At 42.0% G+C, this 20,089-nt stretch overlaps 2 protein-coding genes across 4 annotated transcripts in view; both read right to left on the bottom strand.

Annotated features, from left to right (window-relative positions):
- The window catches only part of CEP152 (centrosomal protein 152), a 29,317-nt gene extending 23,554 nt beyond the window's left edge, over positions 1 to 5,763 (bottom strand). The window contains exons 1-4 of the mRNA XM_075100410.1: positions 5,675 to 5,763; positions 4,318 to 4,439; positions 529 to 629; positions 224 to 290 (exon numbers count right to left, since the gene is read on the bottom strand). Of these exons, the coding sequence (XP_074956511.1) occupies positions 224 to 290; positions 529 to 629; positions 4,318 to 4,404 (255 nt within the window). The 5' untranslated portion in view covers positions 4,405 to 4,439; positions 5,675 to 5,763. The remainder of the gene's footprint in view (positions 1 to 223; positions 291 to 528; positions 630 to 4,317; positions 4,440 to 5,674) is intronic.
- Positions 5,764 to 8,553: 2,790 nt separating this feature from the next.
- Positions 8,554 to 20,089, bottom strand: part of SHC4 (SHC adaptor protein 4) — a 34,952-nt gene continuing 23,416 nt past the window's right edge. For 2 of the 3 annotated variants that reach the window (XM_075100414.1, XM_075100411.1), the window contains exons 6-12: positions 18,749 to 18,800; positions 17,275 to 17,401; positions 15,216 to 15,393; positions 13,798 to 13,858; positions 12,257 to 12,436; positions 10,533 to 10,786; positions 8,554 to 9,799 (exon numbers count right to left, since the gene is read on the bottom strand). In XM_075100414.1, the coding sequence (XP_074956515.1) occupies positions 9,644 to 9,799; positions 10,533 to 10,786; positions 12,257 to 12,436; positions 13,798 to 13,858; positions 15,216 to 15,393; positions 17,275 to 17,401; positions 18,749 to 18,800 (1,008 nt within the window). In that variant the 3' untranslated portion in view covers positions 8,554 to 9,643. The remainder of the gene's footprint in view (positions 9,800 to 10,532; positions 10,787 to 12,256; positions 12,437 to 13,797; positions 13,859 to 15,215; positions 15,394 to 17,274; positions 17,402 to 18,748; positions 18,801 to 20,089) is intronic. The other variant, XM_075100412.1, reaches the window with a different exon arrangement.

The raw sequence follows: 20,089 nt of genomic DNA on the forward strand, positions 1-20,089 counted from the left end.
GAATGGATATGGGGTTTAAAATTGCTCTCTCAAAATGCAGATCTCCCCGCACCCTCCTGCCCTTTTCTGGGGTTACCAGCCCTCAAGTTAGAAATACTTCCAATGAATAGCAAAACACATCACCTACATGAAAAGTATTACTCTAATGAATTTAAATAACAATTAGCATGTTGTTGTGAACACGAAGGTCCTACTAATTACATCACTGCTCATACAAGCTTACATTTTGAGGATCATTTATCAATGGACGATCGTTCCACCTTCCATCATGCTTCCCAGGCTCATGTGATCTAGAGAAAGATAAGCATCTTAACTAAGTACTTTTAACTTCAGGAAAAAAAAAAAAGCCAACCTCTTTGTTAAATTAAGTGGCATCTAGTTTGTTTCTCATGGAACACAAACCATACTGCAAACTGCACTACAGCTCCCCTTTCACTTGGATTGCTTTTACACACCTCATCAGCTGAGATTTTGCTCTGTTTTCAAAGGCACAACATAAATAATAAAAAATGGTGCAAAATGCCTTACTGCTCCTCAGTCTCATGAATGCTACAGTCCGAATAGCTCGAGAGCTGGTCTCCACTGTCCTCCAGCATATCATGGGGAAGGTCTGTCAATAGTTGTTGCAACTGAAACAGAACAAAACATTCATCATATGCTTTTCAAAAGAACGGATACACATTCAGTCCAAAGAGACAGGCAAAATAGGCCATTTGCACAAAATCCTGTTTTTCCTCCTCCATTGAAAAGTTCACCCTAATTCACCCAGAGACCTATACCACAGAATGCTTAATAGACTACAGTACCAACCTAATGATTTTCTGGCAAATCCATTTTAAGAAAAAAGCTGCACTGAAAAGAGGTAAGGAAAATGCCACCACATAGACACATCCCAGGACAGACTACTTTTGAAGAATGATTTGCAAACTAATTATGCCAAGGTTTCTCCTCCCTAAACCCTAGGAAAGAGAGGTAATGGACATTCAAAACATGCTTTTTCTGAGAAGTCTGGATTGAAATCCAGGTAAGAACTTTCCAGCCAGTGGTACTCAATGCAAGAAGTCATCACTGCAATGATTAGTGATCTGCTCGTGTTCAGATGAAGTCACCAAACAACTGGACACAAACAGAGAAAAATACCACCATTTCCCATTCAGGAAATATAGTTGTGCCACAAGAAAAAAGACCCACCACACAACCAAAACACTCCTGAACTTACTTGTTGTAATCATTTGCATATATAATGTGCCTCCTCTTCCAATTTTCAGAGAGGCTTTGATATGAGGCCACATATTGGGCTTCTTGTAGAACTGATCTATGCACTCTCTTTTTCTTATTAGGTGAGTTGAGAACTACACAATATATTCAGAGTTATTACATTCAGTTTCTGAACCCTAACCCTGTTTTTCTCCAATCTCTCAAAACATGTGTTAATAAGAGCAGAAACATTAGCTGTCCCATGCTAAATACCTTATCAGCTTTTACTTGTTAAAAAAAAAAAAACAACCCAAGAAAACCCACAGAACAAAAATTATCACCTATAAAAAGTTTATCTTAAAGATGTCATGTTTTCTCAGATGCTACTTTAGATGCTCTCTAAGATCAAAGGTTAGGTGAGAACTTAAGAACAACTTTTCTAGATGTCTATAGAACAACAGAACACTAAAAGTTTGTTCCTAGAAATTCACTAGTGGCACAAAGAAGTTCTCCTATAATTAAAGCACTCTCTAGATGTATTTTATCTCAGCTCCATGGAAGAAGGAAAGCAAAGGCAGCATCATTCACTGAAGATCCCCTTTCCTTTGCCCTACTTGCAACCTAGGACATACTCAAGTACCATAGGTTTCGCTGGTCTTCCACTGCTTTGGAAACAAAGTCAAGAGAAAGCAGCACGTACACAGTTCACAAAACATCATAATCAGAGTTATATTTAAACTGAACTCAGCCTACCAGGTTAGCTAGCACAGGACCCCAGATGTAGGTAAGGGTTATCCAATTATTAAGTTAGTGTGAAAGTACTTTCCTACCATGTAGATCTCCCCAGTATTCAAGAAAAAAAAAACCACCACCTTGTTTGCTGTGCCAGAAAAACTAATGCAGAGTGTCTTGGATTACATCTTGACCAGGAAACATAGCAGAGCCTGTGTTTCAGCCTCCTAGCAGACTAAAAGTCACATCCCACTGAAATACATACATGTACAGTTTTGTGAAGCCCATGTCACCCCAGTTCAAACATGTATGACCTACAAGGATTACCACTAACTTATTCCAAAGAGGCTGCTCTGTTTGTTCCCATTGCCTCTTGTCTTGTCACTAGGCACCAACAAAAAGAGCCTGGCTTACTTGTCTTTACATCCTCCCCCTTCACGTGTTTACACACATTTATAAGATTTCCCCTGAGCCTTCTCTTCTCTAGGTTAACATTCCCATCTCTCCCAGCCTCTCCTTATAGAAAAGATGTTCCCCTCAACACTCTGAATTTACAATCCTATTTATGCACTCTCTCACTCACTGTATTAACCCTAGAGTTATTTCACTACTTGCTCTCCTGCACAGGCACAACATTCTTTATCTGGGTATAAAGTTTTGGAACAGACATCAGATTCATAGACACAGAATGTCCTGAGTTGGAAGGGACCCACAAGGATCATAGAATCATTAAGGTTGGAAAAAACCTCTAGGATCATCAGGTCCAACTCCTGTCCCTGCACAGCACAACCCCAAAATTCACACAATGTTTCTGAGGGCATTGTCCAAATGCTTCTTGAATATTGTCAGGCTTGGTGCCATGACTGCCTCCCTGGGGCGCCTGTCCCAGTGCTCCACCGCCCTCTGGGTGAAGAACCTTTTCTTAATATCCAACCTAAACCTCCCCTGGCACATCTTCCTGCCATTCCCACATGTCCTGTCATTGGTCACCAGAGAGAAGAGATCAGCGCCTGCCCCTCCTCCTCCCCTTGTGAAGGAAGCTGTAGACTGTGATGTCTGCCCCCAGCCTCCCCTTCTCTAGGCTGAAGAAATCAAGTGACTTTAGCTGCTCTTCACACATCTTCCCCTCTAAACCCTTCACCAACTTCATGGCCCTCCTCTAGACACTCTCTAGTAGCTTTGTATCCTTAATGTACTGTGGCGCCCAAAACTGCACACAGCACTCGAGGCAAGGCTGTACCAGCGCAGAGTAGGGCAGGACAATCACCTCCCTCAACCAGCTGCAATGCACGGCTTGATGCACCCCAGAAAACAGTTGGCCCTCTTGGCTGCCAGGGCACACTGTTGGATCATGTTCAACCTGCCATCGACCAGAAACCCCAGGTCCCTCTCTGCAGAGCTGCATTCCAGTCTCTCGTTCCCCAGTCTGTATGTACATCCAGGGCTGCCATGCCCCAGATGCAAAATCCTGCACTTGCCCTTATTAAAATTCATATAGTTGGTGATTGCCCAGCTCTGATTTGTCTAGATCTCCCTGCAGGGCCTCTCTGCCCTCAAAATTGTCAACAGATCCTCCCAATTTTGTGTCATCTGCGAACTTAATTAATATTCCTTCAAGGCCTGCATCCAAGTATTTTACTAAGACATTAAAGAGTACTGGCCCTAAGAAGGATCCCTGCAGAACCCCACCAGTGACTGGCCACTAGCCCAATGTAACCACATTTACTTATTGTAACCCATTTACAAAAACACCCTTTGAGCCCAACTCATCAGCCAATTGCTCACCCACTACATTACGCATTTATCCAGCTGCGTGCTGGACATTTTGTCCAGGAAGATATTGTGAGAGACAGTATTGAAAGCTTTACTGAAATCCAAAGAGATTACATCGACTGCCTTCCCTTGGCCAACTAGGTGGGTAATCTTGTCATAGAAAGAAATTAAGTTTGTTAAGCAGGGCTTTCCCCTCATGAACCTGTGCTAGCTAGGATCGACGTCTGCATTATCTCTTAGGTGTATTTCAATAACTCCCAGAATAATCTTCTCCATAATTCTGCCAGGCACAGAAGACTGACAGGCCCTTATTAAGTGAAAAGGAATAAATGAAAAAGCTGTCAAGAAATACAAAATGTAGGTGACACCAGCCTTTGCATTTGATCTACTGCATAAGCAAGGAGTAACAGTCTTCCAGCTATTACACATGACATTGCAAGGCTCTTAAGGCTCATTATTTCCTTACTTTTTATGCCACTCTTGCAAAGCACAGTCTGCACTCTCTTTTGCTCTTACCAAAGACAGCACAAAACTTTTTTTTAAACAATTAAAAGAGAAAAATGGGAAGATGCCAGATACACAAGCAGTCAGATTAAATAATTTGTTCTTTTTCACCTCTTGTTCTCTCGCATAATCCTCTTGGTCATAGTCTTCATCTTCATGTTGAGTTTGGAGAGCTCCACTATCAAAGTCAAGGGACATTGTTTTCTAACAATGTTTTGAGCATCCAGCAAAACCTATCTCAAGACACGAAAACATCACCCATGAGTAAAAGTGCATAGGGGAAACCAAAAAGTACCACCCTCACTTCCTCACAAACACACACAAATATGTTTTTTGAAACAAACATTTGAAACTTGAGGTTTTGTTTCTCAGTATATCCAATGCTACTTTTTTCTAAGACAGCATTTAAAACAGGTTATTTGGGCTTTTCATATGCTGACATTATGAAATCATTTAAGTTCACTTGCAACCAGACACTATTTTCCTTAAGTTCTAACACTGTATGTTGTACGTATACTGTAATACATGTTGATAGTTATGTCCACTTTTAAACCTTGCTTTATTTCTAGAGAATAACAATATTTCATACTAAATATTGAAAGTATGCTGCTGCTTGCACATTTGGAAAAGTAGGAAAAGTATCATGGAACTAGGAAGAGTGTTGCATCAGTTCCAGATTTAACCACTTAATCAAGCGACTCAGACTCACAAGGACTTGTCTACACTGAGTTTACAGTAAGCTACAGTGTACAGTCCTGGCCCACTTTTGTTTGCAAGGTAAGTTACTCCCTGATGAAGAGATACTCCTGCAGGCAGTTATGAACAAGAAATGACTGATTTTACAGAATGGCGCATTCTCTGACCATACTGGTGTAGCGCATGCTGAAGTCTTTGCTCAGTATAAAGTAAGCTTTACAAGAGCATTATCCCCATGTTAAAACACATGAGGTGTCCTTTACTTCATTATGTTTAAAGAACCTCCTTGCCCACTGATATTCAAGGAAACTCTCCAATACAGTTAGCAGGAATCCTAACGACGCGAGCACCCGTCTCTGTGCACCCTCTACAATACCAGGTTCCACAGTGAGGCCGCCTCGTAACACCTCCCATGGGAAGATGCTGAAGCAGCTCAGCCCTGCTCCCCCCAAACCTGTACCATCTCCAAGCGACCCCCGACACCCCCCGCTTCCCTTAACGCCCTTCACAGACCCAGGAGCTGAGATGCCCGGACGGGGGACACAGCCGGGGTGGGGCCCGGCCGAGGGGCCCGGCGGGGGCGCCGGGCGAGCTGGCCGGCCGCCGACTCAGCCCCTCACGGCGGCGGCGCGGAGCTGGCACCACGCGCTATTCGCAGAGCGGAGCGGCAGGGAAACGCCTTCCGCCGGGGCCTCCTTGGCCGGCTTCGTTCAAGACACTGCAGGGCAGGAGGAGGCGGCGGCAGAGCGCGGCCCCGAGCACCAAGACTCACCAAAGCCGCCGGGCGCCGCGGCTGCTCACCTCCCTCAAGCACAACAAAGGCGCGCCCACCGCTCTTCCGCATGACAACCGAACCCCGCGCCTGCCGCCCTGACTGACAGGCGCAGGCACCAACCAGCGGCCGCAGATCGCCGTGCTGCGCAGGAAAAACGGAAAGGAGAGCGGGACGCGCCCGCCCCGGTCCAGTCGTGCTAGGCTGCGCTGCAAACCCGCCTGCGCTGACTGTTCGAAAGCAGGCGCGCGTGGTAGCGGGAACGTGCCTGGCTAGCTGATTGGCTACGCGGCTGACCAATGGCTGTGGTCACTTGGCGGAGGGGTGGGGTCCTTCCATGACGTCACGAGTGCGCGCGGATAGGCCGGCGAATGCCGGCGGCGGAGGCGCCATCTCACTCAGTGCCGTTACCTGGCAACGCTCAATGGCGTTGTCGGAGAGGTGATGCTTTCGTGAAGTCACAGCCCGACGGGATGACGTCACGTGACGGGGGCTGGCCCTCACAACAGAGTCGTGATGGAAGCTGGCAGGGTGGAACGAACACCTATCATTTTAGCGCGCCTAGAGGGGATTGTCCCGAGTTCCTGCTCCGTCCTCACCCCGGAGCCGCCCCCTCGTCCCGCCGCCGCGGCCGTGCTGACGAGGTCGTGACGGCGCACGGCGCTGACCCCCGCACGGGGACGCCCTTCGGAGCGGCTCGGCCGTTGGCCGGTGCAGCCCCCAGGCAGCGCGGGAGCAGCCAGCTGCCCTCCTCGGGCGGCCTTCCTCAGGTCAGGGGGCCCGCTACTCGGGGAGGCGCCCCGCTTCCAGGGCTGACTTCAATCTCTCTGAAAAATTAAAAATTTCTCTGAGTGAACAAACTTCTTCCACAGAATTGCCTGCAGCAAGCATTCAAAGCAAAAAAGAAAAAAAATCCGGTTTTTTCGAACAATGAGTGTTTGTGCAGAGATGAGGAAGGTATTTAATAGCTCCATCTGGTGACGCTTGCCCCCAGCGGTAATAACGTGCCTGCCTGCCCTAACAACCGAAAATGGAAGCTGTGGTAGGAGGGTCGTTTGGGTCATTTGTTACAATATTTTTATTGATGGAAGCAAACAGACGTGTGTTAATGTGTTTCAGTGAAATCTATAGGAGCTTTGAAAAAGAACGAACATGCTATGCATTGTAAATATGACATTATAGGTGAAATTAGCTGTTTTCCCCAGAGGTTTACTAGAAACCGTTACAACAGAGAGTAACCAATTCTCCTCAGCATTTTCGCAAGCATGAAACAATTTAAAAAAAAAAAAAAGTCTAAATGTACCTGACAGTTCAGATCAACTTTCTCAAGAACAGTATTTTGGAAAAATTCTCAGAATTCCGATAACTTTTTTTTACCACAGTTACTTCTTCTAAGACTTGCACACAGGAGATGACAGTGTACTTTAAATGAAATGGCTGGTCCACAGAGGCTAAAAGCAGCACTAATAACAAAGTGAAGGCACATAAATATTAGAAACCAAAAACCGAGTTCCTAGTTACAGGTCCAGAAGAACGGATTTCATTTATTCTAGGAAAATGTCTGTTGTCTGTAACGCATGCATCTGAACTGATCTGTAAGTAGTTGGATTCTTTGCTTTCTTTCCCATCAAAAGATATTGAGATGCTTGTTTATTGCACTAGCACCCAATTACCTCCCTTTTCTTCCCCTTTTCCCTTCACGGTTTTGCTTCAGACATATACAAAAGGTGCAGGAGCAACAAAACAAAGATTCTGGTCTTCTGTTTAAGTTAGTGATATTCAAATGGGGGAACTTAGACTCTGTCATACTGTGATCCAAACATCACACACTGACTCTAGATGTTTTTATGCATTGGTGAAGTGAAAAAAGTATTTGGCTGGCAAAATCACACAAATTTGATCTCATATTATCACAACTCCAACACTTTATTCTAGTCCCAAGTAACTTCAATTTGTACTAAAATGGGTGGAATTCTGCACACTTACCTTCTATGACCTGTCATAAAACTAAGCTTTGACGCAAAAATCAAAACTGCCTTATGCAAGTCTTTCTCTACCACAGAAATAGCTATTTTTGTTTCATTGTTTGCTCAATAAAGTCACGTCAAGCACATTATGAAGTTTGTTAAGATGTCAGAATATAAAGGATACTATGCAGGGATTTAATATTCCACTTACAGTTTTCTTGCAGTGGCACAAAGCTTGAGCATGAACTCTTGCTGGAGGCCTTCTTTACAGGTGAAAACCTTGCATAGGATAGAAGAGGCATAAGCTTGAGCTTCTAGTCTAAAGGCTTGAAATATAATGCCACACTACTAGCAAGGAAATCACCTACTAATGTTTTAAAGCTGCTGACTGCTTTGGTATATGTAATAGAGTATTTTAATCATGTTTTTATCAAGGAATTAAATATATTTTATGCCTATAATCTCAGGATAAGAATAAATATGTTTTTAGGCAGTTCTAAGTGTGGCATTTTACATCATATTTTCCTCTCCAATAAAGCTTACGTCTTCAATAATTTTATGTGTATATGACCCCTCTTGTTTTCTAGAGAAAAGAGCTCTTACTGTAGTGTACCATTTAACAGGAACACAGGCAAAAGAACAAAATGTATGTTTTTTAGAGTCAAGTCTTCCAGCAATTGCTGAATTCCACAACAATTGTCTGCCTTATGTATCTGAGCTGGTGGGCTGGGATACAGCAGGAATGTCCCCGCTCATGCCAGAAGACATTGCTTGTCTTAAAGGGACAACTTTCTCAGGCCAGCACCCGGACTACCAGTTCGTTTCCCAAATCCCCCCTGCCTCTCTTCAGTTACTTATCAAATCACTGTTTCTTCAACAGGAAGCCCAAGAAATCACTGTTCACTCGGAATATAGGATTGTTCATCTTTAGAGTATTTATTGTGGCAAAACAATTCATAGGTTTCCTTTAAAAGTCTTTTTTTTTCCCATGTTCAGGAACAAATGGACTCCACATGAAGAAAGGGAAAACCATATCTTGCTTTGGAAAGAACATTGAATAAGGGGACATGCAAAGTTCAGAGAGTCTTAAATAGTTTTCTCTCAAAATGTATCATTAGTTTTGTTCAGCTTCTCTAGTTTGTAAACAGCTATTAATCAATGAAAATATATTTAGCCTACCTTTAAAAAGAGATGTCTCCAGTATTAATTGGTAATAATAGTAAAATCATATGCAAGACAAAAATATTAGGGTCTAGCATGCTTGTCCTTTAACAAGTTCTATTCAAAAATTATATTACATATATTAATTTCAACTTTGTAAATGTTGCATAATCTCAAATTTTTGAGTAGTCAGACAGTGATAAAAAAGGATTAAGAAACCAGACAACCCTTCTGTATTGTGAATGCTATTCATTTCAAATATTACTTGCTAGTAAAGTGCTGTTACGAGCAAAATAAAATTGTTAGTGTCTATCGAAAGCACATGACATTTTAGTAATACTCAAATTGTATTTGTGTTGGCAAATAGTTAAAAGGTTAGATATGTTTGTTCAACCACCCAAAACTAATTCAGTATAAATAATATTAGTTTCCAATAATTCTATGCTAAAAGGCACATACTAATGTTCCAGCAGTTCGTTCAAGTGAGCTTTTGCATGTAGAGGTTTAATTGTGCTTTTAAACAGTTACTGATTCAGTATGACCTTGAAAGTGACATTTGTGCATGTCTAAAATACCTTCTCACAAATGAATCTCACACTCTGAAGGTGTAATTTTGTTAGGATTAAGATTATAGATATCTATGTAACTACGCTTTTTGATCTCTATAGATCTACATAGAATACCCATATACATATATTCATACATACACACACAAAAAAGGTATCTTCTGGAACAGCAGCAGGAAGTGCAGTCTATACTTTTTTGACTTGTCTTCATAATATAAAGTCCTTGGTACAGTTTTCAGATAGGAATTGTCTTGGGATTTGCAAAATCCAAGGGATTATTTGTGATATTGCATGTGTCCCACATTACTCTCTTTCCTTACAGGCTGCTTCAAGCTCACTTCACTTCCAGAAGAGATGATTGGCAAATTATTTTCCATGTGATACTGAATAAGATGACCCACACTATCAAATATACGGTCTTTGGTTCTCACCTAATGAAAGAAGCAAAATAATATATTTATGGTTACATTGTGCTTATAACTGGTTGGACATGAGCCTAACACATTAAAGTCAAAAGGCATTTAAGCCACTGAACTCACTGGAGCAGGATCATTAGGCTGTAAACAGCAATTCAGACCTATCCTTTGAGCTACCGGGAGCTGACATGAAAAGCAGAGGACCAAATTAAATAGACTATATGTAGAACTGGGCTGATTCCGCTATGGAAAATGAATTAACCATTTTGTTTTCTCCACAGAAGAGAGATTTTCCCCTAAATCCCACTGAGGATTACCTTTCTCGTTTGCTCTCTCTGCTGAGACATCACTCAAGACTGCTCTTCTAGCCTTGAGCGGAAGCGAGTAGAATTGAATTGACAACAAACCAGCTCTACCTTTTCTGTATCCAAGTGTGTTACTATTCAAATTCATTATTTAATGTTAGGGTTATTTTTCTAGCAATATAATAATGGCTCAAAGGCTGTATTAAGTGTATACAATAATTATCAGCACCTGGACTTACAACAATATTTAAAGTACCTCACTTCTGTTTCCATGGTACTTCTGTGCTTTGTAAGTTCTTGAATTGAACTTTCAAACCTACTGAAGACTAAATTCAAATTAACCTGGATGGAATCAGATCAGTTCCACTTCCTGGAATGCATCCATGCATTTTGACTGAAACACCTGAGCAGCCTTGAAACTGCAGTACAGGAAATGTTCATACCTTGCCCTCAGGATCCACCAAGAGCAGGTGCTTCGCTTGCCCTCCCTGAAGTCCACTGAGGACATACTGACCAGGTGACGTTGTGCTTTCTCGCACCAGAAAATCCCCATCGTTGACTAAAAGGCTCTCTGCTGCTTTCCTGTTTAATTTGCCATGGTAACAATCTTCATTCTTTAGCTGTTGCTTTATTTGTGGCAGAACACAGAGACCAGCTGCATTGCTTGTGGCACTATCCTGAACAGCTTCTGATAACTCTAAAATTAAATGAAAGGGAATGTATTGGACACTTCACCTACAGCTTCATCCTAAAAGTATGCGAGACAATATTTTTTATAGCTTTCAAAAAATTCAAATTGTTCAGTCTTGAAGCTGTGATCCAACCAACTTTACAGACTGTAATAATATGCACACAGAAATGCTCACAACCCTCCAAAGTTCATTAGGTAAAATGATCACACCATCTCCTCCCATACCTTAGATGGGAAAGCCTTTCGTCACTAGGCAACAGGGATTGGAAACAGGACTTTTTCTGATGCTCTACTGTTTTGGGTTTGTATTTCTTTATTTGTATTAAAAAGTCAAATCTTTCCTGTAAAATCAAGACTTTTGTTGGGTTTTAGCCACTTTTTTTTTTGATATCTAGTTTTCCCTTCTTCCTTAACAAGCTCTAAAGATATTGTCATGGATCATTGGGAGAGTCATGTTGAGTGCCTCCAGCTGTGTGCAGGAATGCAAGACAACGTAGCCAATGTAGCCAGAAGGGAAGGATTACAGCATAATGCAGCTGCTGTGAAAAAACGAACAATTACTGAATGTACTAACAAAACTGGGTGGTTTGGGATATAGCCAGGCAGACTGCAAATGATTCACAGGCAGGATTTTGCTGAGGAAGATCCTCTGACACCATTTCTTCAATGGAATTGTACAACCTAAGGCTCCTCAGGATATAGCCAGTTCCTTTTAGAGCATAATACAGCCCCAGGTTGGAAATGTCTCAATGGTCACAGATTTCCTTTGCTGTAGTTCTGTCCAGTCCTTTGCCCACTTTCTTGTGTGGAGCCAGCTCTGACAGAGAAAATACTCAGTGGGAAACCATAAAAGGCAAAGCTAATAAAAAGTATTTTCAATAATGAGGACAATCAGTAGCAGCTATATAGTCATTTAATGGATACCCACCACTTGAAGTCTGTAAATCAAGACTTAATTTGATATACATTTAGTAGATACTACTGATCAAAGAGTTTGATTTAGAAATTATTGGATGAGATTCAATGGCCACTTATGCAATTCAGAAAAGACGGTCATAATGATCCCACTGTGACCTGGCATGCTACTGCCTGTGAAGCAAAGGCATCTGAGGCCACTTCCACCTTAGAGAGGTTAAGATCTTGAGCATACAGGAGAACCCTCTTCCTTGAGGTATGGTGCAGTCCCAAGCTTTCATATCATTTTAAAGACTTGCTTATTATTACCTGTGGAACACTATTTTCTTCAAGCAACTACAGAAGATGAAAGGTCACTCTGCTTGCTTACTGTCACTCCTTTTACTCTTTAATCCCTTTTGTCTTGAATTTAACAAGCAAACCAACTAATCAGGAAGGATTTCTTCCCTGTCTTTTCCATATTTCTTACAGGGAAACCAAAAATCTTTCGCCATGCACACATATGACAAGACCCCATCTTTTCAAACCTTAGAAAGATATGGTATTGCAATGGGAACCTACTGGCCTGACGCAGTGGGCTCCCATGGATCTGTGCTGTTGCTGTACCGCGGGCTGTACAGACTGCGGACTGCAGGGTCTGTGTGTTGATGTAACACGGATCATCAAAAAGATCTGTTTTGTAGGCAGGCTTCAATAATGTTGCCTCTTTTTTTGTCTTCCGTGATCTTTCACCACAATTACCTGCAATTAGTATATAGTATGCACAGACTTCCTTCTGTTTTTTTTTTTAAACTCAAGTTAAAAAACTGTAAAAGCTGAAATAGGAACACAGTTGTTCTTATATATCCCACTAAAGTCATTCAGAAGGAAAAGAAAAATTGGTGGATGTTTTTCCTTATGGCTAGAAGGCACAAGGTACACTATCCAAAATTAGTAAGAATTAAGTTTTCAAGGATGTCCTGCACTGGTTCAGTTCTGTTTCAATCAATGTCAGCAGTAAACCTGCCACTGATTGAAAAGAAATTAATATGCATGACTCTATGGAGACACAAGCCATATACATTGTTTGTTGCAAAACCCTTTCTTTCCCCTCTGCACCACAAAAAAAAAAAGCTTGTGAGAAGCTGAACAATTCTCTCTCTTGCTATTCTGGTGGAGCAGGGAAGGTGGAGGAGGTTGGCGCTTTGTGGCTCTGCCTGTAGAGCCAAAGTGATATCTGTCAGGTTAGGATCCAAGCCTAGGAACAGGCTAACAGAATATCCCCTGCAGGGTATGAAAGTAATAGCACTTCAGCTAGCCAAATAGCATGCATATTTTTGCTCTTTAGCAAACATTTTATTCATAGATCTATTCATTCTTTTATTTTTTTACCCTCTCTTTGTAGGAACCATTTGATTGTCATTTCCTTAAATCAGAAATAACACAAGAAACTGAACTATCCCCTGAAGACAGTGTAATGGATGGCTTTAAGCAGTGCAGGTGTGAATTCAAAAAGGACCTCGTTGTGCAGTGAAAGACATGAGCTGAGGAAATGTGCTCAGGGCATCAGCTGTGGCAAGGGAAGGCCAGAAGGGGATCGAGGATTGTGATCTCCCGGGGTCCCAGAAAGCAGGTTTTGCTAAAGGCACAAAGCCTGAGGCAGAGGAAAGGCACAGTCACACTGAGAAGCCAGCGATGCTGGAACCAAGGGCACAGGCCCCGTTGGAATGGCCACCTGATGCTGATAGTTTGGCTCTCATCGAGCATTTGTAGGGGGAAGGGGTATTTTCAGAGACTGATAAGCAATGAAGTATCTTCCTTTTTCAAAGGGTATGAAAGGGAATAAAACAACAAAGGGCATGAAAGAGAATAAAATAACAAAGAGCTACTGTACAGTATCATGACAAGTAAAATGAGTAAGTCTGCCAGCAGACATGAAGGCAGATTAGTGGCCTTTAGAAAAGCTGTAAGGCTTTTTTGTCTGCCCTTCATCTAGGGAACTAGAAATGACCCATTAAGTAGAACACTTTTCACCACTGTATTGAAAGCCAAGGGGCATCTCTTCCAGGCAGTCTGCCTTGGTTAATTCCGCATACGCATGGGAAGGAAAGAAGACTACATACCCACAGTTTTGTTTTCTTCTGGGCAATTTTCGTATATATTGATGAATGCTGGGCTGCTTGTCTGTAGAAAAATTTTAAGAACAGTAGTCCCTTAGAAACCTCACATAACTTTAAAACACCCATGCACCAGTTAATTGGGATACAGGTAACTGAACGTATCTTCTTGACAAAAAAATTCCTATCTCCTCAAATAATATTTCATGTTGGTACTCTTCTTTCTACAGGGAGTCATGTCTGGGCATACTCCAACCTCACAGAGACCATTAACTGCCCAGTTACATATCTGAGGTTTAGTATATACTGTATAACTCCTAGATAATAAAGTTCAGATTTTCTTATAAATGTTCCTTGCAATAAAGAAGAAATAACTACAGACATCATGGTTTGAAAGTGAAATGGTCGGCAAGTTGTCTGAACAGCACTAGAAGGTCATCAGAACTCAAAGGAAAACCAAAAAGTAACACCCCATGGAAAAAAAGGCACTTGCATTTACATGCTGCAGGGTGACTCCTTGCAACAACTCTGTGAGCTTCAAATGCAATTCAGGATATAGTCCAACACCTTTTTAGAGAACTGTTGGGGAGGCAGAGACCACCAAGCCCACAGCTGAGATGTGGCATATGATTGAGGTTAACAAAGTGAAAAGTGGGCAGAGCAGTAGCACAGGAATGCACAGGAACCTGGGAGCAGCTGCCACCAGACTCCAGTAACAGTTGGGAGCAGCAACTTTTTAGACAGCACCAACTCAATTCCAGCAGGCATGTCTGAGTGCACTCCCTCTGAGCAAAGCAGTGGTGCCTGCTTCCTTAAGTGGGGAAATGCTGGTGTTTCCAAGATCTCACACAGCAGGCTTTGAAGTCCGTGCAGCCAGTCTGAACTTGGCTGGTTTTACTCCCTGACTGATTGGGTTTTATTCCTCACTATCCCAGACAAAAGCCACAGATATATGCATCTCCTGCTGCTGTGGCTGATTTAACAGAGCCTTTTGAAATGCTCCAAGGGTAATTAATGTTGTATATACATTGCAGACTATTAATGTTGTATATATAGGTTGTAGAGCATAATGGACAGGATTAAATATTTATCAGATCGCATAATCAGGAGCCAGGAGGTCCCAGATTTTGCAGATGTTCTCTCAGACAAGCCATTTAAATCTGTATCTATTTTCTTCTCACAGCTAATGAGTGAACAAGGGAGTATTACTTGGTCTCCTAAAAGTACTCTAAGGACAAACCAGTTAATATTCAGAAAGTGCTTTGGGATTCAATTATGTACTAAGCATCATTAAATCTAGCCTAAAAAAACCTCTCCCAGGATAATCAGGACCTGGTTCTGATGTTAATGCCATGCTTTACACCACAGGAACACTTTATTATTCATTCCCAGTGAATAGTTATCCACAAAGATGATGTACTTACCAAGCAATGCTGCTTTTTGCACTGTATGAGACAGTTAGCCCTTTGGTCTGTTTGCACTTTCATTCGCATGTCTAACACTCCACCGGTGGGAGGCTCTTTCCCTGGAATTTCGTTGTAATATTCATGATCCTCCCTCTCCTGTGAATTCCCAGCTGATCCATTAGCATTTGCTGCCTCACTGAAAAAATATGGGGGGGGGAAGGAAGCAACTGATGTAATCAACTGTCTTCTAGTGTAGGCAAACATCGCCGTGTTTGCGCATCACACAATACACAGATTAGCCATATGGAGGCTGTAAAGGGCTTTGGGCCCGAACTTTCAGAGCTGTTATTTTTCCAGTTACTTATTCCTGAATTGAAAATTAAGTCATCACAGTTTGGGGTGCGGGGAGGTACAGCCATTTTCTTAGCACCAGGCAGCCTAGATCCCTTTTCTTTGCCATGAAAATATAAGAGCCACCTACTGAAACTTTAAAAGAAGAGTGCCAATGCATCGTTCATTAAGGTGTCCAAAATGTAGACCCTAAAACTAATTCCTCTGGCTTCTAGTCTCAACTATAGAAATCTAGGGATTCCAGGGTGGCAGGGGCAGAATGACTTACAAGAGGAAATTAAAACATCATGGCATTTAGTTAGACAAGCCTGCAACTGTTTTAGAAAATCAGATAAAATAGTTTTCCTGAGTAGAATGTACCCTGATTTTAATAACCGTAATCAATATAACTGTTCTGTTTCAGCTTGAAGAAAAGGCTGAACGACATGAAGGAGAGCACCCAATGTTTTTCTTGAGCTAAACCAGAATGATGATAGTTTAAATGTACAGCTGATACACTGCAAAACAACTAGGTGCTTCCTGTACTGTCTCCGGTCCTGAAATAAAAAGCTCATCTCAAATCTTACTTCTCTGTTTAACAAGAATATAATTGGATAAAAGGCCTCAAGCAGGAAAGAGATAAAGTTCAAGTAGTCGATTATGTGATATGCAGTGCAAGTACTTGGTTATGTGATTCATAGTATTTTCGAAGTGGGTGACTCATTCACACAGCAATATCCGACTTCTCTGTCCAAGGACCATTCTCCGAGGCTGGCTGCAGGTTAGGCTCAAGGAGGGAATCTAAGTAGCCTCTTCCACCTCTCCTTGCTCTGATTTGCTTGTGGCATAACCTAGCAGAGTTTCATAGGAGGCTCTTCCTCTAGTTGTCCCCAGGAAAACAGACCAGTATCAGCAGTGGAATGGCAAGAACCACTATATAAAATGAAATAAATATAAACTGGAGCTGGGGCTGCTGTTATGGAATAAAAACAGTTCTGCTACATTGCGTCAGGCACTGCACCAGTGATACCACCTGCACGGTGACTCCCAGTGCTCAAGATGCAGTTAAGTGGTGTTACAGCTTTACCTACACATGGGAGGTAGCAAGTGATCAAATTTGGTGTTATGGTAAAGACGACTGAGAAAAATAGGCATGGCTAACCTGTGAGGAGAGCCATAAATTAGCGCAAGAATTGTGTCCCCAGTGCAATGAAAAAAAGAGTCGTTGAAATGGGGAATAGTGGTCCGAAAATTAATCTAAGCCCCATATTTTGAGCAATGTGCAGGATGTGAACAGAACAGCAGCAAGGTGAATTGCAATTGCTTTTTTCCCCACCACACACCTTTCACTACTGCAGCAAGCTCAAACTTGGCATGGGTCAAGGCTGAGCAGAGTGTGTGCATGGCGTATTTATAGAGCAGAGTTTACTTGAGCAGAGCAATTTGAACATTTATTCAATGTACTTGCATCATTTAAGATAAGGCTGTTTTAGCTAAGGAAAAATATGGCTGAATTCTATGCTGCTACGCACTTGTACAAATGTCACTGAAATCAATGGACTTTATTGGAATAAGCTAATTTTAGTCTATCATACTCTGTACATACAGCATATACTAACAAATAGCATATGTCCAGAAAGCGTATCCAAAACATCTTATTTATGGATCACTCTTTGGAGTACATTGTTTTCCTGAAAAGTACTAAAGAGAAGAGAACTGCCAGTTAAGTGACTGAGAATGTGCTGACCTTTCATTAGGCATAACCAGGCTGGATGGGTTCTTCAGGTACTGTTTGAACCGGAGCTCAAAAGCCTGCCCTATGGTGTTTATCACCTCCTGCGCCATCCCATTGGGGCATTCCAGTATGTGGCATGCTGCAAAGAGACACCTTATTTTAATTAAGTAAATGTAGTTTATGCTAAAAATAAAGACACAAGCTACATTGCTTACAGCAGAAAAGCTAGCTGTGAAATTATGCATCTAGATGGCTTTAGATTATACAGACTGAAATTTTTTGTGTGTTAAGGAAATTGCTTTAGGTATTTTTGGTCATAGTATCACTTACACCTCAAAGCAAAACTCCATTTATGCTTCCTGTGTCGGGTGCTCCTGTATCTCCTTTTCTCTCCCTCCCTGGCAGTAAGCAGAAGCAGGGGATAGAACCAGCCCTGCTAGTGTGCAGTTTTCATGTGAAACAGCACGGAAACAAAAGCATAGGTGGCTCTGACAGCCTAGGACAGGGCAACCTTGGGGCAATACCATGCTCCTGCCCCAGTCCTGGTTCTCACGCACCTCAGAAAACTCACTCCAACAAGTGCCATGTGCCCAGGACCTGCTGTCCCCTCTGCAGAGCTACCATGAGACAACACTCAGGGATGGGGCTGGGCCAGCCGCCAGCCCTGCCTGCAGGCTACCAGGGTACAGGAGTTCTGCACATCCCAGTGTCAATACCAGGACTTACTGTTGAACCTGCAGGGTGCCTTAAGTTAGTCAAAATAGCAAAGCAGGTGATATGCAGGTGATGGAGCTACAGAGAGGTGGCAGGCCAAACTGTTAAGGCTGCAGCCCAGCTTCTCCAGATTTTCATCCTGATTTAATGAGCCATCCATGGCACCTTAGAGTGAGCTCTCCTGTGAACTGCCACTCTATCAACTTTATAGCAATTAGCAGTGTTGCTCTGAGAACAATCTGGCATGAAAGAAGCAGCCAAGGGCCAGTCTTTCCTCTCATCATTTGCCTGCAATAGAGCAATGCAAAAGGGATTTTATCCGCTGGGTCAGCATCCAGAGAAAACAAGGTCTCATACACCTGAGTACGTACCCCACTCTGCCTTCCAGCAACATACCCAGGAGTCTATATTAGATAAGGAGGCTCATTCAGTACCTTTTCCCTCATCTGGAGGTTGTCCCAGAGCAGGGCAGCCACCCACCTTTCCAGGCTCTGCCCTTCCTCCCCAGGCAAGGCTGGCTTGGGAAGGCTTCTACCCCTGCACTGAGCCAACAGCTTTGATCTGACCTGAAGATTCTTACTTTGTTGCACAAAGAATATGACATTTAAAGCCACAGCCTGCATACTATCACCCATACCTATACAAGGAAGTCAGAAATTGTACAGAATATTGAGCTGTTCAGTAGCTTTCTTATTTTAAAACTCAAACAATTACTTGGTACAGATAAAGAAATCATATAAACATGTATAACAATCTGAAAATTGTTTCCTACCTCTCTGATTAACAGGATCTTTTGCTACATATGCAACATAGTCTGTTGTATCCTATAGGAAAAACACAACAAATATATTTAAAATTATCGTTATGAACAAGCCTACAACCATAACAAAGCAGCTGAGTATAGAGGGATGTATTTTTAGCTTTAAAAAGCATGCTTCTTTCAGGGAAAGCAACTGAGGTGCTAGCAAAGTGGGCTAAGGGAAAGGTCAGTGAAATACTGGCAGCTATCAACACAGTAATTGTGCTGGAAACGCCTTCTATAATAAACGCACTAGACCATTTGGCATTCTTTGGATCTTCAACAAACTGTGTTTTCAGTTCCAAACTATGCAACAGGAGCAGAAACACAACTGGTGCCTCATCAGCAGGCAACGCTGCTCTCTTCCGCTGCTCCCACAGAGCTCGAAGCCTCCCCTGTGTAATGCATTAGAGCTGTGTGACTGCCAATCACAGCTTTTAGCTGGGACAGTCCTTATCAGTGTCAGTGGAAGATAAAATAGTGCTAATATACTGCAAAGGACAAATTAGAATGTTCCCAATTCATAGCATGAAGATTGAGTTTTAAAGGCATCTGAGAGAAAAGCTGATCTTTTAAAATATCACAGAATACAGTAGGTATCTCAATTGCTGCTGCCTGATCTGAGTCCAGCTACAATCGGGTTAAGTTACTCGGGACATCAAGGCTACTGCTGAGATCAGACAACCTCAGTATAATTAGTTGTCTGTTACAGATTTTCTTTCCAGCCAACACTGAAATAATCCTCACTTTTTTTAGTAAAACTGAAAGGGAAGAGTCACTTGATAATTCAGCATAATAGTAAAAATGGTGAGGTAATGAATAACATTCTTTTAATTATTAGAGATGCACTTTGTTCTTTTGGCTCTTTAAGGCAGGGTGGGGAAAATGCAATTTGCAGGTTAAAGGCATGACTCTCTTGAGGGAAGATGCAATCAGCTGGCAGGAAACAAGGCCCCCATTTGCAATATGCACAAGAATAATCATTTAATAATTCACAATAAATGACAGGAGAGGCAGGTTTTAGGGACAGCAGAACTTATCCTAGATAATTTTTTTTTTAATCTCCAAAGTTAACATCATTAAAAGAAAGCAAGCTAACTATTTCTTATGCATTTAGTGAACTAAATTTCTTTCCTTTTCCTTTCAGGTTTGTCTTGAAGTTCATAAATATTTTAGAATACACTTTTAAAATAAATTAAATCTAGAGAGCAACTAGAAACTAAAGTGACTGGAGAAGTACCTGCTATTTTTTTATCTTTGTAAGGTTTAAGTACATGCATGGATGGATTTGCTTTAAAATAAAGCCAGAATAGG

The sequence above is a fragment of the Phalacrocorax aristotelis genome, chromosome 7 (assembly GCF_949628215.1).
Source record: "Phalacrocorax aristotelis chromosome 7, bGulAri2.1, whole genome shotgun sequence".
Classification (NCBI taxonomy): Eukaryota; Metazoa; Chordata; class Aves; order Suliformes; family Phalacrocoracidae; genus Phalacrocorax; species Phalacrocorax aristotelis.